The 25502-nt window shown below is 39.4% G+C and overlaps 1 protein-coding gene across 1 annotated transcript in view; it reads left to right on the forward strand.

Annotated features, from left to right (window-relative positions):
* Positions 1-25502, forward strand: part of MARCHF5 (membrane associated ring-CH-type finger 5) — a 61739-nt gene that overhangs the window by 1982 nt on the left and 34255 nt on the right. The window contains exon 2 of the mRNA XM_030571300.1: positions 22909-23111. Coding sequence (XP_030427160.1) covers positions 22909-23111 — 203 coding nt within the window. The remainder of the gene's footprint in view (positions 1-22908; positions 23112-25502) is intronic.

Here is a 25502-nt window from a genome sequence, read left to right on the forward strand (position 1 = left end):
CGTTTAAGGTGAGAATGAGGAGTTTGGAGGAGGAGGAGGGTGGTGTAGTGGGAAAGAGAAAAGCAGATAAATTTGGTGTCTGCATTTTGGGTAGCATGGAAGAGTGCAAAGTTAAAGTCAGGCCAACCAGAGAGAAAAAGGTTATAATCTAGGCAGGGGATTGTCAAGGAGGTTGCAGTAATGTAGGCAAGAGATTACCAATGATTTTGGAAGCAGGAATGGAAAGAAGTTGGATTTTGGAGCTACTGAGAGGGAGCAGTGTCAAGGTGAGCAACAATATGGATAGGAGAAGTAAAGGAGAGAAGAGACAAAGAAGAAAATAAAGGTGTGGAGAGGATGGTAGAATGACTGAGAGGAAGAACATTCTAAAAAAAAAAAAAAATATCTCGGAGAACATTGCAAATCCAAAACAGGACAGGTTATCAACAATGGAATGTGTCCATCTGTACCTCAGTATCTTCTAAATTCTATTCTAGATTTCCCTCTTTGTAACACTACTGTTTTTTTATCTTGCGTCTAATAAGATTGGTGCTTTAGTGTTGTACAGGAGATCTAAAACACATTTTGGAGGCTCATTGCAGCCCCACATACAGATGTAATATCACATCACAACTGTGTAGCTTGTTCCAGTGAACACCTCTTTTAAGGTGGTAACAACCTGAATTGCTTTACACTCAACCTCATGGTCTCCGTTGTGGGCTAGTTTGTTAATGGGAGGTAATGGGTGGTAGCTGGTACAGCTGAGGTCTTAGACTGGTAAATGGGTATAGTGACCTTTAAATGGGGAGGAAACCAAACAAACATGGGTTTTGGTTTATTTTGCTGCTGCTTTATGAATTTGGAAGACACAAATGTTTTTTCTAAGTAAAAACTATTTTTGGCTTGTTTTTTTCAGGTTTTGTGTATCATGGAAAACTCTTTAGGGCTTTGCGTACACTAGAAAAAATTATCCATTGGCAAGTGTCAATAACAAACATGTTCAGCAATGTTTCAGAACCCAGGTCTGCATTTGCAGTTAAACCGTGTTCAGCACCAGTTCAGCTGCATCCATTGTCAGCAAGAGGTAATTTTCCTAGAGAAGACTAGGCTTGTGGCAGATGTAAAACTAATTAAAAGTTAAAGATCACAAGAGACTTAAAGATGAACAGTTGAAAGGGAAGAGAGTTTTAATCTGACCATGATATTGGTTAGTTCCTATGCCGTCTGAACACTTCGGTGAAAGAGGATGTCTTTGTTAAAGATTTTACATGTAACCTGTTGACTCTAGATCACTGACAATATCTTTCCCAAAGAAGTCCTCCAGCAAAACTAGGGAATACTAGACATGATGCTCCAGATATTTCTAAGGTAAAAAGCAAGCAGAAACTCACCCTTTTTACAACCAGGATGGGAGAAGGGGCTCCAAGTACACAGGCAGCATGAAAGATGGTACAGAGGAAAGTATGAGAAAATGACAGAGTGATAAGAGCAGTAAGCCTCGAAGAGTTTGAATTTAATTGAGAATGCAGCAGGGTACCCGAAAAGGGAATTTAGAGGGACTGACATGTATATAACATCAATGGTATTTCTTTCTGATTGAAGAAAGGTTACAAAAGCCACAGAGAAGGGTAGCATTCCTACACTTTGAACTTGCCAAGGTCATATAGATACGTGTCATTGCTTTCATTATGTTTTATATGGTGGTCAGCAAGAAGAGAAACCTTAATATTTGGCACCAAAAAATACGAGTGCATGGGTTTTCAGCATTGGATTATGAACAAATGTCAAGGAAGTTAACAGCCAGCCTTTCCTTCTACTTTGTCTTGTTATTAAATGGGAGGGGGTTCTTGGGTAGATACCCAGTTACAGGAGAACCTCAGAGTTACGAATACCTTGAGAATGGAGATTGTTAGTAGTTCTGAAATGTTCGTAACTTCTGAACAAAACATTATGATTATTCTTTCAAAGATTTATAGCTGAACATTGACTTAATACAGCTAAATGCTGCTTTTAACCCTTTGAATTTAAATGAAACCCTATTCAAGGGACACCATCATAGGACCTAATCACATCAGCCACACCATCAGGGGCTCGTTCACCTGCACAGCTACCAGTGTGATATATTCCATCATGTGCCAGCAAAGCCCCTCTGCCATGTACATTGGGTAACCCGGACAGTCTCTGTGCAAAAGAATAAATGGACACGAATCAGACGTCAAGAATTATAATATTCAAAAAACAGTCGGAGAACACTTCAACCTCTCTGGACACTCAATTACAGACCTAAAAGTCGTAATTCTTCAACAAAAAAACTTCTCAAACAGATTCCAACGAGAAACTGCAGAATTGGAATTAATTTGCAAACTGGACACCGTTAAATTTGGCTTGATTAAAGACTGGGAGTGGATGGGTCGTACACAAACTAAAAACTATTTTCCATTCTAATTTTTCCCCTACTATTACTCACACCTTCTTGTCAACTGTTTGAAATGGGCCATTCTGATTATCACTTTAAGTTTTTTTTCTCCTGCTGATAAGAGCCTACCTTAATTGATTAGTCTTGTTAGAGTTGGTATGGCAACACGCATTTTTCATGTTCTCTGTGTGTGTTTAATTAATATATTAATTATAATATATATATTTATAAAAATAAATCTCTTCCTGCTGTATTTTCCACTGCATGCATCTGATGAAGTGAATTTTAGCCCACGAAAGCTTATTCTCAAACAAATTTGTTAGTCTGTAAGGTGCCACAAGTACTCCTAATTGTTTTTGTTGATACAAACTAACATGGCTACTACTCTGAAACCCATCACAGAAATAGTTTCCTTACCTTTCAGATATTTTTTTAAATTGTCCCTTTATTTCTTTAACAGTTTACATTTAATACCGTATTGTACTGTATTTGTGTTTTGTTTTGATTTTTTCCTTTTCTTTCTCCTCTCTGCTGCTGCTGCCTGATTGCATACTTATGGTTCCAAATGAGGTGTATGTTGACTGGTCAGTTAGTAACTGTGAGGTTGTACTGTAGTTGGAAAAGGGTGTGCTGGTATGGAAATGTTGAGAATCACTGTGTTAGTGTATGATAACATCACCTGAATGAATACTGTTATAATTAACACCATATCAGGGTGGCTGGATTTAATCAGTTTTTAATCATGATTTAAATTAGCAAGTAGGAAATCTTGATATAAAGAAATTATTTTAATCTTGTTTTGCCTTTGTACTTCTTCGTTATTTTCCTAAAGAGAGGTTGATTCTCGTTGATTTATAGCTAAATATAGACCTTACTTTTTGCTGATCAGGAGGAGATACTATACCAATCCACATTTATTTAAGCAATTATATAGCTCAACATACATTTATTTGGATTATTATGATAGAAAATTGTTAATGATGCTTTTCTTATTTACTAGATTTTTTTGTTTGTTTGACATTTATGTTAAGTTGCTTTGGGAGTGGAAATTGGAATTCAATTAAATGCACAAAAATAGCATTTTATTTTATTTTTTTAAAGTATTTAAATAAGTTATGGATACATGTTTTACATCTAAAACTGATTTAGACAAAATAGTATCTGTGGTTAATGAATTCAGCTGATTATTTCTGATCTCCATCTCCTTCACAATTTTAGAATAATAGATCTCATCCTGTCACACCTCATTTTTATTCATATATTGGTAGAGGAAAACAAGCTTTTCTACTTTTTCAGTTCCCAGTCAGTTTTTCAGCTTTGGATGAACTAGTCATTGCATCGCACTAGCCGGCTGAATAAACTGAAATGAAGAAAATACTCTCTCTGTACCTGAGAAGAGGCTACTTCTGTCAAAAGCTGGTTTAGCACTTTAACAGACTCTGGTTCTGGGTGTTTAGCCAGTGATTTTTCACTGTGGTTTGGCTTTAGCAGCAAACTTGTACTGCTTATTTTTTTATTTAATTTAAATGATAGATTTTAGTAACTTTAAGCCTTAATATAGTTTGTCATTTCAAATTTAATTTTAAATATTCTTATTTTTAAAAAGAAAATTACTGTATTTTAAAAACTTGATTTAAATTAAATTTTTGTCTACTTTGAGTACGAGTATCACTTCTGGTTTCAATTTTTCTTTTTCTCATTGATATCAACGCATGAATTTTGAATAAGTACACTATTGCAGGAATATATAAATATAAGATATTCTGTGTACAGAATTTCTGGTGTTGAAGTATTCGATCACTACATAGTAAGCTGTAGATAATTAAGAAATCTGTTTTTTTGTTTTTTAATCTCTTTACAAATGAGATGTTAGTGTTTATAGTTAGGGGCTGGTAGGAATTTCTGGTATCCCTCTAGAGTGACAATTCTTTATTTTTCATATTTTATTTCAATGTTTATTTAAATCTGACACACATGGCTGAAGCAGACATACTGTTACCATTTATTCAATATTCAGAGTGCACTTGCCCTAATAACACCAAACCATTGCATTTTGTAAATTAAAGAAAGATTAATAAATAAAATGCATTTAGTGTGAGATTTTTTTAAATGAAGAAAAATTTTCTTAATTAAAAACAAATTGCACTGTTGCATTACATTATTGAGTCTCTAACATGGTAACCTACGTTCAGAACATAAATGTGACAGTCTGAATCCTTCCTGTACTGTCAATCGTGGCTTAGGATACAAACAAGACTCCACCATTCTTGTCCATCCTGGGCCACTCTTTGCAAGTCCTCTGTTAAGTCAAATACATTTTCCCTTTGTACTGTTTGATAGAGGCATTCACTAGATTGACCCCTTAATGTTGCTCCAGCTGCCCAGAGGCATGCCTGCGATGGCAGATGATCCTGCTTCATTCTTAACACAGATATTTACCTCATTTTCTGGATAATTTTGGAGATAACGTTGTTGAACTGTAACAAATCTCAGTGCGTGTTATACATTCATTTCTATTTAACACCGAGTATGTTTCTGAGGCATTTGGATCCAGCTTTCACATCTGTACCTTGAACTGGAAATAATATATAAGATGAAGATTTGTAGTTGGTCTTTAAGTTGTAGAATTGCTATGACCAAATCTTGTTTAAGCTGGTGAATGCCACTTTGTTTGTGACATGATTTCCTTCTGGATATCTCTGTTGGCTTGCATGTTACTGCCAAGATATGTGAATTGACCCACCCCTTGTATTCCTTTGCCATCTAGCAAAATGCTAGAGCTGAGAGTTTCTAGGGTACTACTTGTATTTGATTTTCATAACTGATTGACCTAGACTCTTTTGCATGCTGTACAGTCTTTTGGTCTTTGCCTCCATGTTGGTTGAGATGTCACTTAGGTTTTGCTGCTGACGTAGTTCTTCTAAGTGTTATAGTGTACTGTTAGCTTTGTGATACGTGTTACAACTTTTCCTCATAACTAAGTCAAAGGCAATGCCAAATAGAGGTGAGAGAATGCATCCTTGTGAGGCACCAGTGTCTGTTAAATCATTCAGCCAAGTCCACGTTTACTTGAAACTGTGCATGCTGCACCTTGATATCAAATCTTGATGATAACTTTTTATTGGCATACTAGAACTCTTCAAGACATTCCAGAATGAACTGTCAAAGGCTTTTTTAAAAATACACAAAGTTTATGCTGAGTGGATTCCCCTGTATAGTCAGGCTAGTGAAATAGACTATATATACAAAGCATTGTCAAATGGAAAAAATAAACAAACTTTTTTTTTTTAAATTTATCTTTCAATTATAATCTCCAGTTGCCCTCGGTAACAGCCGGTAAAAAGAACATATCAGAAGTCTGGCATGTAAGTTGATGTCCCTTTTTAATGCATTTGTGTTAAATATTTTTTGTGTCCAGAGAATATATCCTTGCACTACCTAAATGAAATTGGAAATTTTATTGAAAGAGCTTGGGGTCGTCTGAGCTAATGTAATACAGAATTATTTAATGGAATCTATCTTTGCATTTCCTGGCTTTTATTGTTTGTTTTTTGTCAGAACAATTGTTTAAGTTCTATTGCGGCTATATTTCTGAAAAGATTTTAAAAGTCAAAGTTAGCATACCCTGCAGTTGCCCTGTCCTTTATTTCTTACATTTGTAATGTCCATCTACTATTTATTATATGCAGGAGCATTTTCCCAAAACATAATTCAGTGCCATTTAAGCTAAAATTCAATATTTGATATCTTGCAACAGCACAATACATGTTGTAACAGCATGCACCCACCTCTCATGAGTGCCCCTTTCTGGTCGGGTGTGTCTGCAGTTTTTAAACCAATCCCAGCCCTGGTATTGGGCCATACCCCCAGGGCTTCCTCCCTGGAGGCAATTGGTTTCACCCTCTTGGTTTGTTCTGGCTCCAGCTAGGCCTCTTGACAGTTCAGTCCACTTCTGGGGGTTAACCTTCCCCACTGGCTTGTGGCAGGGGGACCCGGGCTCACCCACTATTCTGGGTCCCAACCCAGAGACCGTAAGAATAGCAGCCATGCTCTGCTGTGTTCCTTTAGCAAAACTGCTTTCGGTTCCCTGGGCCACTTCCCCTTGGCCCCAAACTTGATTGACACCTTACCTTTAGCTCAGGGCCCTTCTTCCTCACTCCCCTAGTCCCTACTAGCACTGAGCTGTCCATTGTACTGGAGTTCTCTTTGGCTAGCCAAGAGCACCACTTGTACTTCTTTAGCTCCAGCAAGGAACCATTTATCTCTTTCACTGCTTTTTATAGGGTCCTCCTGGTCTTCCTGCAGTTTTCTGGGACAAGTATGGCAAGACCAAGAGACTTCCAGGAGGGGGCCTCTGGGCCTAATCCACCCCATCACACACATGTAATGGAGGGTAAATGCTTCCATATCTAATAATGTTGAAAGTGTGGTTTTTAACATGACCCAGGGTGGAGTGGGTAGGGGTAGTGCAGCAACACCTGATGCCATGTGTGATGTTGAGGGGGGTATAGAGAGATCTTCAAAAAGATTTTTTAAAATCAATACTATCTTGACAGTGATCTCTTTAAGCTCCAGATATCTAAGGGTAAGTTTAGTTAATGAATGGTAAAGGAAGTTAATAGATAAAATATTAAAGTCAACCTTTTATTCCTATGGAAAATTAAATCTTTCATAGCAGATATAATTTTTGCTTGTCGCCCTTTTGACTGGAAGTTTGGAAGAACTGGGACTATAACAAAGCTGTTCTCAATGGATCTGATATCTTATGTTAGCTCCTTGCTAACAGAATAATGGCTATAAACCAAGATAAGGCCTAGTCTACACTACACTACAAAGTTATGTCAACACAAGGCAGCTAATGACAACCTAGTTGTACACACATCTGCATTAAAACTGATCACCTGCTGTAAGCACCCCATTATCCAGACATAGTAACAACATCACCCCAAGCGGTGCATGTGTATGTAGACATTTCGTTACTTATGTCAACTCTAACTTTCCTCCAGCAGCTGTTCCATAATGCCCCACACTGATTGTTGTGGTTACCATTGTGAATTCCACTGCCCAGGAGGTCACATGGACCCAGGGCCCCTCATCCCCTTAAAGCTCCATGAATTTTTGAAAATCCTTTTTCTGGTTGCCTGGCTTGGCGAGCATATCTAGCAGCTCTCCATTGTTGAATGCAACTGCCCAGCTGACCATGCTGGCTACACTCCAGCTTGGAGTAGACTGGAGATATTGGATCACCTGAGCCTGTGGGAAGAAGAGGCTATGCAGGCACAGCTCTGAATCAGCCATAGAAACCTCAACATCTGTGAGCAGATTGCTCAGGGGATGCAGAATAAAAGCTATGACGGGACCAGCAGCAGTGCTGTGTGAAAGCCAGGGAGCTGTGGCAAGCATATCAGAAGGCCAGGGAGACCAACAATCTATCCAGTGCCAAGCCACACACTTGCTTTTATGAAGAACTGTGTGCCCTATTCAATGGGGAAACACCTCCCCACGGCATCATGGATACTTCTGAGTAGCCCAAATCTCAGACCCCTGCCGTGAACGGCAAGGATGAGGAGGTGGTAGATGAGGAAGAGAAATATGGGGATCAGATGACTGGGGCAGGGGGGAATCCATCTGCGCTGGGAGCCAGGACCTGTTTTTGACTCCACCACAGTCCAGTCAGTCAAGTACAGGCGAGCTTGGTGGTGGGGAAGGAATAAATAGTTACAGGGATGGTACCCCCAAAGTAAGTAGGACACATCTTTTGACTTTTAATTACTTTACTTGTTCTAGAAGAAGTAATTGGTACAACCAAGAGAGATTAAGGTGTTGTCAGCTTTTCATTTATGCAGGTGTTGGGAGGGGGTCATACAGAGCAATTTGTTTATGTACACCGGGATGTCCCTTGAATCCTCTTGAGAGATCTCGATGAAACTTTAATGGAAGTACTCTGCAGTCCTCTCCCAAAGGTTTCTGTGGAGGGCTACCTTATTTCTTTCTCTGTGGTAGGGCCCTAGCTCATACCGCTCAGCGATGACTTCAGCAGGCACCATTATAGTATGCAGGCTGCAGCATATGGCCCTTGGCAGCTTTGGGATGCCAGCAGCAGCTGTATTCTCTCTGCCTTTGTTACCCTCAGGAGTGAGAGATGAGCTAAAATCACCACTGCCTGTGGAAAATAGTGCCAGTATTCAATGTAATTGCCCTGTACGTCTGGATTCATGCAATTGAGCAATTCCCTCCTCGTTTCCCCGACACCCGGAGTCTCATACTCACCATGACTGGTGCTGTGACAAGTGTGGTGCACAAGCAATCCCAAGGAGAATTAGTTTGGCATCGCAAGTTTTGCTTTCTTGGTGAATACGCTGACAACAGTACCTCTGTGTGTTTTATCTGCAGTTGCTGCTACTGCAGATTTCATGGTCTCTTCCCCGCACCCCATCCCATGCTCATGGAATGCCTGAACCAGATGAGGAGGAGAAAGAAGAGGACTTGGAATGACCTGTTAAGTAAGGTCCTGCAAGCCACTATGCATCAGACCATTAGCACAGGGCCTAATCTGGAGGATAAACATTGCAGACAGCCTGCAGAAGGAAAGAGGGGAGAACAGAGAGGCCCAGGAGTCCCAACAGGAAAAGGAGGGAGGTGCACCAGGACATAATGTGGCCTCTCAGGCAGCAAACACATATACTGCGGATTCCAGTGGACGTGCAGGTTCAGCAATCCCGGGCTCACCTCCCTCTGCGGACCATGGGAGAGCTCAATATTGGGATCTCTCTATACCCCCCCTCAACATCACACATGGCCTCAGGTGTTGCTGTTCTACCCCTACCCACTCCACCCTGGATCATGTTAAAAACAATCACAGCTTCACATACACTGATCTGTGAAAGCCACAGTTGGTGTATGTACAGTTGAAATGAACACGAATGTTCTTTCCCCTTCATATGTTCTGTTCTGTTAATTTAAGTTTTATTAAGTTCTTAATGTAATTGTTTTAAAATGGCACATTTTTTGCACTGATTTTGTTAGAGAATGATAATCTATTATTTGGAACATAATTCATCTTTATCAGTTCACAACATATGCTGCTGAGTGCTCAGCAGTTCTGAAAGGAACCAGTTACCTGTAAATGCACAATATCACACAACTCATAGGATCAGTAACAAAAACAATTAATAGGTGCATTGACAATGTTATATTCTACACTAACTTTTAAAATGGTCTTTCAAAGCCTCCCTGAGCTGTATACCTCCATGTTGAGCTCTTCTAATAGCCCCTGTGTCTGGCTGTTCAAATTCAACAGACAGCCACTCAACTTCTGCTCACCACCCCAGAAACCTTTCCCCCCTTTGGCCTGGTTTACACTAGGGAGGGGTGTCGATGTAAGATACACAACTTCAGCTACGGGAATAACATAGCTCAGTGGTCCCCAACGTGGTGCCCGTGGGCACCATGATGCCCGCTGGGACATTTATGTATGCCCCCCCAGTGCCCAGCAGGGGACCTGCCGGGGACAGAGAACTCAGGCCACGGGCCCGGGTGTTCTCTGTTCCTGGCAAGTGCGGGGCCTACCTAGTTCCCAGCAGGGGAGAGAAGCTGCGGCCCCACGTCTGCCAGGGACAGAGAACTCAGGGGCTGCAGGCTGTGGGCACCAATGTTCTCGGTCTCTGGCAGGTGCAGGGCTGTGGCTTAAGCCAGAGAGAAGCTGGAGACAGAGAACTCTGGGGCTGCAGGCACTGGTGTTCCTGGTCCCTGTCAGGGGCGGGGCCCACCTAGTGCCCAGTAGAGAAGAGAATCTGGGGCCCTGCTCCTGCTGGGGACAGAGTACTCCAGGGCTGCGGGCACCAGTGTTCTATGTCCTCGTGGCTTTTCTCCGGCTTTTCTGTTCGCTCTGGATTCATATATTATGTAATATTAATTTTTTTTTGTATTTAATGTAAAAATACAAAATAAGCCTTGTAAAATTGTTGGCGCCCGCCACTCTCTTCTAAAAACATGAATGTGCTATTGGTCACAAAAAAGTTGGGGACCACTGCCATAGCAGAAGTCGACGTATCTTATTCCAACTTACCTCCCATCCTCATGGCACGGGATCGATGGCCGTGGCTCCCTCGTCGACTCCGCTACCACCGCTCGCTCTGGTGGAGTCTGGAGTCGACGGGGAGTGCTTTTGGGGATCGATATATCGTACCTAGACGAGACGCGATATATCGATTCCCTGATAAATTGGTCGCTACCCGCCGATACGGTGGGTAGTCTGGATGTACCGTTTGTCACACAGGTACTCTACAGGACATAGCAGGCAGCCATTACCATTGGGATATCTTTCTTGCTGAGGTCCAATCTTGTGAGTAGACAATGCCATCTACCCTTCAGATGACCAAAAGCACATTCAACTGTCATTCTGTACCTGCTGAGCTGGTAGTTGAACCTTTCCTTGATGCTCTTGAGGTGGTCGGTGTATGGCTTTGTGAGCCAGGGGAGCAAGAGGTAGGCTGGGTACCCCAGGATCACTATTGGCATTTCAACATTGCCAGTGGTAATCTGCTGGTCAGGAAACATAGTCCCTGTTTGTAGCTTTCTGAACAGTCCTGTGAGCCTTCACTGAAATCAATATGGGCAAGTCTGGGAAGTGCTCCTGGTGATCCACCAACGCTTGCATAACCAGAGAAAAGTAGCTCTTTCTGCTGATGTACTCAGTGGCAAGGTGGTCTGGTGCCAAAACAGCGATATGCGTGCTGTCTATCACTCCACCACAGTTTGGGAACCCTATAGCTGAAAAGCCATCCACTATATTCTACATGTTGCTGAGAGTCAGTCCTGTGTAGCGGAAGGTGATTAATGGCCCTGCACACTTGCATCGCAGTGGCTCCTGCAGTGAATTTCCCGGCTCCAAACTGATTCTGGACTGACAGGTAACTATCTGGTGTTGCAAGTTTCCATAGTGCAATCACCAGTCACTTTTCCATTGTCAGTGCAGCTCTCATTTTGGTGTCCGTGTGCTGGAAGGCTGGGACAAGCTCAGAGCACAGATCTAAGAATATGGCCTTGCACATAGAAAAGTTCTGCAGCCACTGCTTGTCATTCCAAACCTGCATTATGATGTGATCCCACTAGTCAGTGCTTGTTGCTTGGGCACAGAAGAATTGCTCCGCCATCTGCAGCTGAATTGGTTCTCCCATAGTAATCTGTCCTCCAAGGAATTATCATATTCCCCATTCATTCAGTGGTTCTTGTGGCTCAGCAAATACTGAAGGATCATGCATCCTGTGCTTGCAATTCTCATGACAATAGTGCAGAGCTATGCAGGCTCCATACTTCAGTCAGAGATGGTAGACAGCGAAGAGGGCTGTGCAAGTTTGTGGGATTTTTGAAAACAGGCACAAAAATAATGGCATACAGATATAATTATGGGAAGTTGGCCTCATGCTCTTAATCACCCCGTGTGACTTGTTTCAGCCTCATCATGTATAGTCAAACTTCCTGCAAGTCAGTGCGCTAGACCGTAGCAAGTTGCACAGTGGGATGCCTACCTATGGCACACCACACTCTGCATCTGCACAAGCATTCCTAGTGAGTATGCACAGTGCCGACACAAGAAGCCAGGTATGCACGCATGCAAGCAATATGCTAACTGCAGAAGCGCTATACTGATGTACCTTGAGTTGATGTAAGTTTGTAGTGTAGACCTGGTTTAAGAGTAATACTCTGATATTCCGAAGAAGCTGTTGTCTAATGTTTGTTCAAACTGTAGTGGTATTTCATAATTAAATCACAGCTGTGATTACTCCAAGTACTTGAGGGCTTGAGTTCTGATCTCTTGCATATATCTTTGATGGTCTCCTTTTTCCTATTCTGTTTTCTTTGAGTTTGAGCCATTTGATGTAGAGCTGAGGGGACGGTTTTTGTGGATTGAAAATGCCACTTGGATCAAGCTCACAGATCAAGACATGGAAGAAGCTCTAACTTTAGTGTTCCTATGTCAGGTCCAACATGACAGGGTACTGAATCTATTGACCCACTGATCAGTGTTTCAGTGGCTTTTGATTTTCTTTCCAGATTAGGTATAATTTAGGTCATGGTGACAGTGCATGATGAAGAATATTTTTTTTCTAGAAGCTCCAAATAATTGCAGTTTAAGTGACTTTTTTTATGCATTATAATCTGTTACAATTAATGATGAACATCTGGCAAATAAATTGAATGTAATGGAGAACCGTAGCAGCAAGAGAAGTCAAGGTTAGTTCAAGGGAGAAAATATATATAGTATCAATCTGGTATGGACAGAAAGTTAAAGATGTTTAAGAATTAGTGAATAATACATATAATAGATTAATCATGACAAAAATTGCCTGTAATCTGAAAAATAAATAGTTTCTACTTGAAGGTCTCCAATAATGCTCCTCTACTTAATCTGTGTGCTTCACTGGGCCTGATGGAAGATTTTTAATCTCAGCTAGTAACCCCACCCTTGCTAAGAAGTGTCCTGTCTGTAATTTTCCATGGGTTAGATGCCTCTGGTTAGCTCCTCAGAAGAAAACCAGTAGGCGGTACTTATATGGAACAGTCATATTATCGATTATAATGGGCTACTTTGCCCTTCTTACCATCTAGAATCTTCTCTCTCAGGAACAGAAATGTATGCCGTGGTTACTTTCCTTCCCCTAACCAGGGTAGATGTTAAGAGGGCTCCTGTCACAGGAGCTGTTGCTGAATGCCAACTAGAGACTCCATCACCTTCTCAGTCAGACCTGAATAACTATGCAGCTGAAAGTTTACTTTGAAAGAAATGGCAGCAGAAGTGAATCTTTCTTCTCTTCATTTTATTCACTGTAGTCGAGCTTCTAAACCACAACGTGTATTTTGTTTTATAGTTTGTAGATGGACCCTAATCATTACAGGCAATTTAGAATTAACAAAATAACTTAGTTGTAAATAACCTCTAAATGTTTGTCTTAAATTATGTTTTGACATCCAAGAAATTTTTTTTTTAAGAAGTCCCTCCAGTGTACTTTCCTGGATTTGTTTCAGGACCTCCATTAAAGTTACATTCTAGGAGCATGGGCTGCCAGAAAGGAAAAATGTTCTTCCTTTTTTTCTTAACGGTATTTATATAGCACATTGTTTTTAAAAACATTGTACGTTTAAAGCAAAAACTTAATGCTATGCAAATCATGGAAACTCCACTAAATCTACATATTTGACTACTTGATAAGACACACTTTTTTCAAATAATATCCCCCACATTTTATGTTTCAGTTTTAGAAGTGTTGAATTTAATTATGTTGATTGCATAATATAATGCAAATAATGTAATTATTTATTTAGTATGTAATGTATTATATTTAGTTAAAGCAACAATAATAATTATTTAAACATTAATTTTACTTAGAGTTAACCTTTTAAAAACATCCACAACAGCTAAATATTTTCTTTTTAGAGAGAGAAATATTTTCATGCCAACAAGAGAGGTTTGTAACTTAATGTTTGGGAAGCCTCTAATCCTGTTCTCTTGTCTTCACATGCAGCGCTGAAGCGGCGCAGCTGCACCAGTGCAACTTGCCACTGTAGCACTTCAGTGAAGATGCTACTGTACCAACAGGAGAGCTTCTGCTGTTGGTGTACTTAATCCACCTATGTGAGAGGCAGTAGCTATGTTGACAGGAGAAGCTCTCACATTTGACTGTTGTCTACACCGGAGGTTAAATTTAAATATGACAGATTTAAAATTTTTATTAAAGTTAATGTTTAAAATCAAATTTACACAAGTTAAAGAGGAAGGTATTGTACATCTGAGGTCAGGCTTGGGTTATGAGGGATTAAAAATGTCAGTTACAAGGTTCATGAGATATATACATAGTACATAACCAGCATAGACCCAGATGGGTGTGTAGGCGTTTTTAAAGCATCAGTGGATAAGTTATCTAGGGTATGCCACTCATAGAATGTATTTAGAGTCCAAGTCAGTATTGGTGTAGTGAATAAGTGGATGGGTGGGGTGCATCTCTTGCTTCATCAAGGAAGGAAGGAATTGGGTTATTTCCCTGACTGGCGTTCTCGATTACTCGGCCTGGTACTGACAGTGTCCCATGATGTGCTCCGTGTACATATCTCTGGACCACCTGATGGTCCAGAGACGTATACCAGACTTGGTAGAGAGATCCATTCTTAGAAATAATTGTCAATTATTGAACCTGTTAGTGTGGTAACCTACTGTGTCAAAGCATCTTGCCTGCAGAGAGCAGTATGGTTCGTGAGGGGATGATCTTAATGTTGGAGGAGCCCCCTTGGCAATGGAGATATGCTGTCAAGCAGCTACAGGTGGATGTGGGGCCTTCTTAGTGTTAAAGAACTGCTTGGCTCTAAAGAAAACTGCTCTTAAGCAAGAATTAGCTTGTGACATTGGAACAGGCTTTGAAGATTGTTTATTTGATGCTTGGGGTATAGGAGCTTTGAGTTTGAAGGGCTCTTCCCTCCCTCCATGTTTTTTTTATTGCATACAGACTTTCTTCCTAAAAACAACTTGTTTTAGGTTTGTTTTGCAGAGAACTGAATTGGTGAGATTTGTCTTTTTTAATTCTTACTGGTCAAAATAGAAAGAGATTTTGAGACTGGAGATTTTTACAAGCATAGGAGAGAATCAGAAGGTAGCTCTAACCATAACTCCAAGGTTGAAATAATTATGGGGCTTGATTTTTTTTTTTAAAAGTCAAAACAGTGTTGAAAAATACATTAGTGTTTTGGTTTTGATTTTGTAGAGCGCATCAGGAAAAGAGGTTTGAGTTTGTCAAAAATGATGGTTTGTTCCACTTAGCCAGCCTTTTTTATTTCATGTTGTTATCTGAGCAGTGACCTGATTCAGTAGTAAGATCAAGGTCATGTTTTATTCAATACAAGAAAATGGAAAATCTGGCAAGAACCAAGTGGTTTTATTTAGCCCTTTCTGCTGTAGCCACTGTCAATAGAGAGATAAAGCTGATGACAGAATACAAAGGATTGTTTTTCATTATTCATAACTGGCTAAAGGTTAAAGGGTATTACGTGATTCTTTTCATAGGTCTTTTATGGTTTAAATAGTTGCCTCGCAAACTGGATGGAGTAACTAGAAAATCATTTTTAAAAGATGCATATATTGTTGCTCTATTACCATATGAAAAAACAAAAAACTTCTTTAATTGAAAAAAAAAAAGTCCATTATATTTTGAGTGTAAAACCTCTATGGAGCTTCGTCCAGAGAGTACTCATTTAAGGACTAATGCAATAGGTGTTGCAGTGGTACTTTGCAAGACTGCACTGACATTTTGTTTTGTCAGTATTTGAATAGACCTTAAACTACTTTGGTTAGATGGTATCTTGCAGTAGTGCAGTCCACAGCTTTAGCTGAACTAACCAGCTCTGCTGTGGAACTTCATTCATCAAGAATAAAAGCTCCGAACTGGATTTCTAAGAATGACTTGCAGATCCCGGTGGTGAAGGAGCTACATGACTGCAGCAACATCTTTTGGGGATGAGGTGGTGGGTCTCGGGCTTTTGTCTTGCTAGGTTGTAGCAAATACAGGAATAAGATTCTCTGGCCCTTTTATCTTCAGAAGACCATGTGTGGTTTCTGTCATGGCTTGGGTGCTCCACTGATTGCTGTTGCTTGCCGGTCTTTGTTAGAGGATCGTTTTACCAGCAGGACTGCTAGAAATTCCAGTCTCCACTTTTCCCTCCTCTGACTCATAAAAAGGGCAAATAAACTTTTTAGCTTCTGAGGCAGAAATCCCTGAATTTTTGGTCTCAGTCGAACTGGTACTGGCGAACTGGTACTGGCGAAATAGGTTTCCAGGACTGAAAGAACCATTGGGCAGAAAAGAGTGCTCTCCCTATGTATCTGAAAAACAAGAGTAGAAAATATTTGTTTTTAAAAAGATGTTGGGGTAACAATCAAGCACTGTGCATTGCTGAAGTAGCGCCTGACAAAAATCTAGTATTGAATGAGGAAATTTGGGAATCCTACCTAGCAACTGTTTATATAAATCCCTCTCTAGTTAGTTGTACTAAATCCTTAGTTGTAATTTTCTTAGATGCAGATACTTCAGGGAATGTTCTGGACCAGATGATGCAAACGGCCTTAGGGATTTTCAGATGTGTAGACTCTCAGCCAGAAGCGGCTATTAATGCTGCATTGTTCTTCAAGGAAACCATGGAATAGCTTGCCCAGTTCTATATAAATTTTGCAGAACAGTCACAGATAAGTAAGGAATGGTTCAACTCCTGTATTGCTGTTACAGTCCTTATTGAAATTGCCTATGTTTCTGTTGTATTAGTCACATATATAATCAACTCCTTGGTGTCAGGGTTAAATTTTATCACTGTAAGAAAGCAAAACAGTTCTGTAGGAATCTTAACTTTTCATTTTAATACTCTTTTATAGCAATTATTCAATCTGATCCCTACAGCCAGCTCTCTCCCTGTTGTGAATAAAATCCAGATTTTGTTTAAAAGCAGAAGCAGGAGTAAAATGGTTATTTTGACTTTTCCTTCATCCAGCATTTAATAGGAGGGAGATGCCACTTTCCTAACAGTGGTCTATGATAGCAGAAGGGTGTTATCTACAATAAATGGTGGTTACTTCATAGAATTTCTGACTCTACTTTCAGGTGGTCAGAGAGAAATATTATGAGGAGTGCAGTGTCAGAGAATATTTTTATGAATAGATAAGTGTTTAGTTTGTCTCATTGTATGAATGGAGTTATCAGCCAGAGCTGATAACTCCCTGTTTACCAGCCCACCATGCATCAGTCAGTGGTTAAGATGTCTCTGACAGATTTTAATCACACTGATTTTACTTGTTAATAGTGGTCTCACCACTTCCCCTCAGTCTCTTGTCATCTTGTGGCTTGACTATTGTAGTTCCTTTTACTTGGGGCATTTTTATCACCCTGTCAATTGGACCTGCTCTGGGCACATAAAGGCAACAAGGCTTTAAAAATGCATGTGGCATTACTGCTGATGGCGCCTGCAACAGTGGGACACTTCCTTAAAAGTGCAGAAGCAGCTAAAGTCATACTTCAGAGTTAATTCCCCATTGAGTTGAACAGAAACAATTAGCATGTCTATATCAAGATATCTTTCTTTAGACTGAGGACCACACACAGTCTTTTCAGGGTGTACCTATGCAGTGCTTATCTTCACAAGCATAAGGGCTAAAAACTGCAAGAGTGCATGTACAGGAGCAAGCTTCATAGCCATAATTCACTACCTGTGTAGCTCCACCAGTTTTAACCATACTGGAAGCTGAAGTGGAGTTAGTGCTCAGACTTAATATGGTTATATAACATGGTGAACAAAATATCTGTGTCCTGCCTCTATTTACAGCTTCCACCATTGCTGTTACTGGAATTGCACTAGTGATTTATTATAGCTGTGAAATTTGCAAGTGTACAGAAGGCCAAAGACCTAAAAAAGGGTGACACAGCAGCCCTTGTCACAAAATAGCATTGTGAGTTCTTTGTGGTCTCTATCTACTCCAGCCCATATTTGCTTAGTTTAAAAAGGAAAAAAATAGATTTTTTAAATAACTGCCTGCCCTGCACACTTTTCTAGAATCTGAATGTCAAGCTGGGTCCTTTGCTTTGCAGATATTACATCAGTAATATAGATTCTGCAGACCAAATTCTGCATCTTGTCTATTCTGTGCAACCTGTCTTTGGTACACTTCCATGGGTGTAATTTAGGGGCAGAAGTTGGCATGTGGAAGACACCTGAAAGCCCTTACAGTTCTGGATCCAAAACCATCTTACAAAGTAGATATGAATAAAGAGGAGAAAATGGGGGGGTGTTAATTAGGTATGGGGCAGAAGTAAGATTTGAGTGACTTAACTACATTTCCATAGCTTCAAATGCTTTGGTTTCTTTTAAAGTTAAGATTAGTCTGACTGTCCTTGATTTTAATGACTGGCTTTTAACCATAGTGTTTTAACAGCACTTAATCCTTAAATCACTGACATGTTGTTAGCCTTAACTCCAGCTTAACTACATTTTTGGTCTGGTAAATTCTTAAGCTGGAGAGCCTTCATATTTTGTATGCTTTTTGAAAAATCCTATAGAACCTTTAATTTAAGGATGAGCAAAGGGAGCTGGGTATAACCTTTTGAAAGCAATGTACCTTATTGCAGCAAAAAAAGAATCAGCATTGGGTGCGAGTCAAGTCCGTGTGTCAAATTTGAACTTGAAGCCTTCTAGTCCGCAGTTACAGGTACCACCTCTTGAGGCATTTATCAGGCCCTGATTACTGTAATTTAATGTGAGCATACAGTTGTGTGGCAAATAAGTGCATGCAGATGCATCCAGCCATGTTTGTGTGCAGATACCTAATTTGCATGTACAAGTATGTGCATAAACTGAAAACAAATGAGAAGAAGGGAATCTATTAAAAAATATTACCCTGTCCTAAAGTTTGATTGGGTCATCATTTTACCCATTTTTTATTTCTAAATAAATGCAAAAAAGGTTTTTCTGATTTACTTGCAGGAGTCTGACTTCCTAATTCTGATTCTACCCAAAAAGCAATATGACCTAGTACGCTAAGTTGGAAGTCGCAGACTATGGCAGGTTGTAATTTTCTCTTTTGAAAATTGAATGAATGGAGCAAAATTTTCAGAAGTTGGATTGGTTAATATGGACAGTGACATGAACCCCATCTATGCAAACATCTGGATCTAAGCCACAGATGTTAATTATCATTTTAAAGGCTTTACCAGGCATTATTACTTGGGTGCTCAACCAGCAGTTCAGGATCACATACAAAGAGCAGACAAATTGAGTGTGGCATTAAACTATGTTAAGGTGTATCGTGCATGCTATCTATAATACATATTGAATGCATGATCCAAGTAAATGCAGTATTAAGAAATGAAGAGTAGAGACTTACATATTTTAAAGTTATTTCACCTGCAGAAGTGACTTAGTATCTGCCTATTTAATTGTTTTGAGACCAAACTTCGGGAAGCTGGCATCTGCTTATAATTATCTTGCATTGGTACATTGATTTTTGATTTCCTACATTGAGAAATAATCTGTGGCCCTTCAGAGTACAAATAGCTGCACATTTAGGAACTGCTGACTATTCTAAATCTGTTCTTTTCTGCTTTAAGCAATGATACTCATATGATCTTGGGGTAATTGCTGTGTGGAATATTTGAGAAATGAATTCTGTTCAGCTGCAGAACTGACAGCAGTGACTGATGTAGCTAAGGTGCGCTAGTGGTTTAATTCTAGTTTGGAATATAGAAGTTGCATTTATTCACTGTTTTAAAATACTACTTTATGTACATGATAGTTTTTCTTATTGAACTGAAAGTATCTCTTTTTTGCACTATACATTTTCAGTATTTTGGAGGCAAAAGTGTAATACCTCAAGTTCTTTCCTCACACCAATAAAACATTGTTAATTGTAATTCATTCATTTAGTAGAGAATGGTTCTTTTTAAGTTAAGTTTTAGTTGGCAAATACAAATAGTACAATCTAAATGTCTAAAATAATGTGGAAGGAAATTTATTATAGGTGGCACAGGTAGCAACACCTGTGGTTAAGGTAGCCCAACATTTTCCCTTAAAAGATGCTGGTTTTTGTTAATTATAAATTTGCCAAAGTTAAACAGTTTGAGCTGAAATTTCCTATTATGCATATCTGCCTCAGACTAGTTTTTAATCTAAAATGGTTCAGCCATTTGAGAATAAGATTAAGGAAAAATAATATATTTGCTTATTTAAAAACCAAAAGCCTTATATCCATCTAAGTGCTTTGGAGCATAGGATTGCCTTTGTCAGGGACATACTTTTTGCTATCTCAGTGGAGAAAAAAACCTCAAAATCTCAATTCATACGAGCAGTGTGGAGACTTGTTAGTTTGGTAGCTAAATTTTTGTATGATTCCATCTCTACTGAGCATACTTCAATACCACACAGCTCCTACAATCCATAAAAATGACATGTGCACCTACCTCACAGGCCTCGGGGTCTGAGTAGGAGTTTCCCTGCAATTGCTCCTCCCAGCTAACCAGGGCAGCTGTGGTACCAAAACTGAGCTCAGGGAGACTTTCTCCTTTGCTCTCAATGCTTTCCCTGGCTCTTCCCCAGGCAGCACAGCAGGGCATCTAAAAAGCAATGATTTTTTTGAAAAAATAAGAGAAATTGGATTTTTATTTTGTTTAAATTATATGCTTTTCTGTTTAAATCTGTTTAAAATGAAATCAGAGTTTAATATAAAATGTTAAGGCCTAAACACATAATTTCTTAAAACATTTTAAATAAAAAAATTAATGTGGAATCCATAAGTCTCTATCAAAAACTTTGTGTTAAAGGCTGTTTTTCTGTATAAAGAAATAATCAGGGAGGAAAAATCCAACATTTAAGGTCAAACTTTATAAATATGGCACAATAGGGAGATAGGAAAAAGACGCAGGAGCTGGAAGGGGAGGGTTGTACAGGAACAGAGTCCATAATAACCTAGAATTGAACCTATTAGTCATGAGTCAATGTTCCTTTGCTATCTAGCAAATAGCTGTGCATCTCATGGGCAGAGTGTCTCCATTCCCCTCTAGTGGCAGTTGTACACGTAAGAAAACTTTTACTGCAGCTGTTTATTCAAATAGTAGAGGACTTTACTGTGGATAAAGATCTCAGCCTTGCCCAGGACCCATATTAGGGGTTAGTATGGTACCATATGATGATTTTATTTATTTATTTAGCTTAAACACTGAAAACTTAGTTAATAACATTAAGGTTGCAAAGGCGAGCACTCAAGCTAGGAAATACCAGAAATAAGGTTGCTTATGCAACCTTAATTCAGACTCCTTGTGCATATGTATTAATCTTTAATTATGTAATCAAGATTGGGTTTTTTCCTACAAAATCCCAGCCTCATTCAGCACACAGAGCAAGTAATTATATCAATAAAAATGTAGTTACATTAAAAGTGAGTAAACAGCTGAATAAAATTAATGTGTTTTAAGCAGTTTAAAGGGACACTAGTTAATTATACTTTATTAGAACCGTTTTAATAACTTAAGATGTTAAAATCCTAACTTGTTAAAATTAACTTGTATTTCATTGCTCATTAACTAGTGTTTACCTTTGGTATACCATTCAGCTGCTTAGACAATGTAAACTAATTAGTTTTTTCCTTTCTGGTTCTTGGGCACTCAATATTTGAGTGCTAAACATAGCAGAAGGATGTTTCAGTTAAACAATATGCAGTAAAGCATTTCCTGAAAATACTTAAGTTCAACAGTAAGTATTTAACAAAATTTCTTTTTCAAAATCTAATTTTGGAGCTTAAGTTTTGAAAACACCATGGATATCTCAAATTAGACAATGATAGTGCTTCTTAAAATCAAGATGACGGGGGCATAATTTTAATGAGGCCAGTGAAAGATTTGAGACTTTTATTGCAATTATTTCTTAATAGTAGACTTCTAGATAGAGAACAAGCAGGTAATTACTCATGAAATCTGAAATATTTGCAGACTCTATCTTTTTAAAATTAATTAATATATGAAATGAGGCAGCAAAAGTTGGTTCAGTGTGAAACAAATCATGGAGTTCTTGTTAATTTTGAAGTTTTAGAAACACTTTAAGCCAGAACCATGTTTCATATTATTTTGAAAACTATATCCCAGATGCCTAGAGACAAAGTGCATTAGTGGTTAGAACTGGGGCTGGAACTTGCTCTCTTCCTTCCTATACAGATCTCATAACCTCTCCATTCCTTAATTTTGCCTAACTGTAAATAACCCACCCTTTGTAAAATAATTTGAGATACTTTGATGAGAAGTGCTCTATAAGTTCCAAGTATTGATACTATATCCAGGTAACACTTACAGCATTGTGGTTATTTTTGTAACTAAAGTGTTTTTGGTGCTTTTGTAACATTTTGGTGATAGATAAGTGGGATACTGTCATACTAAAATGCCTCAACCCTTCTCCTTGTTGGATGTTTAATGCCAATGCGATGCATTATACTTTGTGTTAGTCTTCATCACAAACACACAGTGGTTTTGAGTTTGTTTTGCAAGGACTGTACTTTTGGCATAGCTGTCTGTTTTTGATTAAAGCAGACAGCAAAGCATGTGTTTTGCAGTGGTTCTGAGGTGGGTAGAGGCATGGATAATACATTAAGAACGTGTACTTTGCAAATATCTATCAAGTGATTCAGATTTTGAATCTACAACTTTGACATTGACTAATTGCTCAATTATCAAACTGAATTAATACTGCTTAATTATTCCAAAATATTTTAAAACTAATATTTTGCTGTCAGAAACACTATTGCATTATTAATAGGAAAAGTTTGCTCTGCAAAGGGAGTAGTGATGATCTTGGTGATACAAGGAATGACAAATGTAATTGCCCTCTCCAGGTTCAAGGGTTTTTTTTGTTTGTTTTTAAACTGCTTTACATGTAAAAATATTATCTATAAGTGTTTATATACATTGGTACTTTTGCCTGATATTTATTTGTTTTAATTACAGAAGTTGCTGGGTGTGTTTTGCCACGGATGAAGATGATCGAACAGCGGAGTGGGTGAGACCTTGCCGATGTAGAGGCTCTACAAAATGGGTTCACCAGACTTGTCTACAGCGTTGGGTGGATGAAAAACAAAGAGGAAACAGTACAGCTCGAGTAGCATGTCCTCAGTGCAATGCAGAATACTTAATAGTATTTCCAAAGCTAGGTAAGCGATGTGCAGTTAAATTCAAATACAGTGTAATTGTTTCAGTATTTATACTCTACTTATTTTATACAAAACTTCCATTATCTAACTTCTGTTTGGCATGTAAACTTCTGTGTTGTGAAATAGACCAGGACTTGCTAACTCATCATTTAAGTTGTTGGTGCTGTTTGGAAAACTGATGCAGAAATTTGCAAGTAATGCATCTGTCTTGCTTCAGTTCACTGCATCCTGGAAACTTTAGACAGCTTCTGCCCTGTAGATGAGCAGAGACCAATTGCTCACTATAAGCATACTCCAGAATCCTTTGCCAGCCTGTAGAGGAGACTGTTTTTAGTCAGCTGAGGGACAGAGAAGGGAGCCTGCCTGTAGATTTGTAACAATGTCCCTAATATTACCTGAAAGTATTTTTATATTTAATTTGTAGAGGACAACGTGAGTACTGCTCTTACTCAAGAGACGACAGTATTGTAGTTGTGTTATGATTAGTCAAAAAAAGAAAAGGGGAGGGGATACTGTTCCAATTTCCACCCACGAGTTGCCAAAATTATTCCCAAGAGCATTCTGCACCTAAAAATTCTGTGTCAAAAAATTAAAAATTCTTCACACAATATTTTAAAATTCTGCACAATTCTGTAAATTTTATTTGTCAAATTAACGTGGAAGCTCCAGCATGGCGTTGGGAAGCACAGGCCACTGTCTGCACAGAAGTGAGAGATCACTGTGCTGTTTCCCCTAGGACATGGACTCAGTGATGAGGCTGCACCCAACCCTGACACAGCACAAGAATTGGGCCTGTCCCAGAAACACCCCAGTGCCCTGCCCCTCTGTACCAGGTGTGGGCTGGCAGGCTCAGCAAGGCAGGATCCAAGTGTGGGGGGTCCAGGGGTGGGTTGAGAGGGGTCTGTGTGGGGCAATCTGGGTGTGGGTGGCTCAGTGGGGGATCTGGGTGAGGGGGGAATCTTATAGACTCCAGGACTGGAAGGGACCTCGAGAGGTCATCGAGTCCAGTCCCCTGCCCTCATGGCTGGACCAAATATTGTCTAGACTATCCCTAATAGACATTTATCTAACCTACTCTTAATTATCTCCAGAGATGGAGATTCCACAACTTCCCTAAGCAATCTATTCCACTGTTCAACTACCCTGACAGTTAGGAACTTTTTCCTAATATCCAACCTAAATCTCCCTTGCTGCAGTTTAAGCCCATTGCTTCTTGTTCTATCATTAGAGGCTAAGGTGAACAAGTTTTCTCCCTCCTCCTGATGACACCCTTTTAGATACCTGAAAACTGCTATCATGTCCCCTCTCAGTCTTCTCTTTTCCAAACTAAACAAACCCAATTCCTTCAGCCTTCCTTCATAGGTCATGTTCTCAAGCCCAGAACTGGACACAATACTCCAGTTGAGGCCTGACCAGCGCAGAGTAAAGCGGAAGAATGACTTCTCGTGTCTTGTTTACAACACACCTGTTAATGCATCCCAGAATCACATTTGCTTTTTTTGCAACAGTATCACACTGTTGACTCATATTAAGCTTGTGGTCTACTATGACCCCTAGATCTCTTTCTGCCATACTCCTTCCTAGACAGTCTCTTCCCATTCTGTATGTGTGAAACTGATTGTTCCTTCTTAAGTGGAGCACTTTGCATTTATCTTTATTGAACTTCATCCTGTTTACCTCAGACCATTTCTCCAATTTGTCCAGATCATTTTGAATTTTGACCCTGTCCTCCAAAGCAGTTGCAGTCCCTCCCAGTTTGGTATCGTCCGCAAACTTAATAAGCGTACTTTCTATGCCAACATCTAAATCGTTGATGAAGATATTGAACAGAACAGGTCCCAAAACAGACCCCTGCGGAAACCCACTTGTTATACCTTTCCAACAGGATTGGGAGCCATTAACAACTACTCTCTGAGTACGGTTATCCAGCCAATTATGCACCCACCTTTATAGTAGCCCCATCTAAATTGTACTTTCCTAGTTTATCTATAAGAATATCATGGGAGACCATATCAAATGCCTTACTAAAGTCTAGGTATATCACATCCACCGCTTCTCCCTTATCCACAAGGCTCGTTATCCTATCAAAGAATGCTATCAGATTAGTTTGACACGATTTGTTCTTTACAAATCCATGCTGGCTATTCCCTATCACCTTACCACCTTCCAAGTGTTTGCAGATGATTTCTTTAATTACCTGCTCCATTATCTTCCCTGGCACAGAAGTTAAACTAACTGGTCTGTAGTTTCCTGGGTTGTTTTTATTTCCCTTTTTATAGATGGGCACTATATTTTCCCCCTTCCAGTCTTCTGGAATCTCCCCCGTCTCCCATGATTTCCCAAAGATAATAGCTAGAGGCTCAGATACCTCTTCTATTAACTCCTTGAGTA

Source organism: Gopherus evgoodei, chromosome 7, assembly GCF_007399415.2.
Source record: "Gopherus evgoodei ecotype Sinaloan lineage chromosome 7, rGopEvg1_v1.p, whole genome shotgun sequence".
Taxonomy (NCBI): domain Eukaryota; kingdom Metazoa; phylum Chordata; order Testudines; family Testudinidae; genus Gopherus; species Gopherus evgoodei.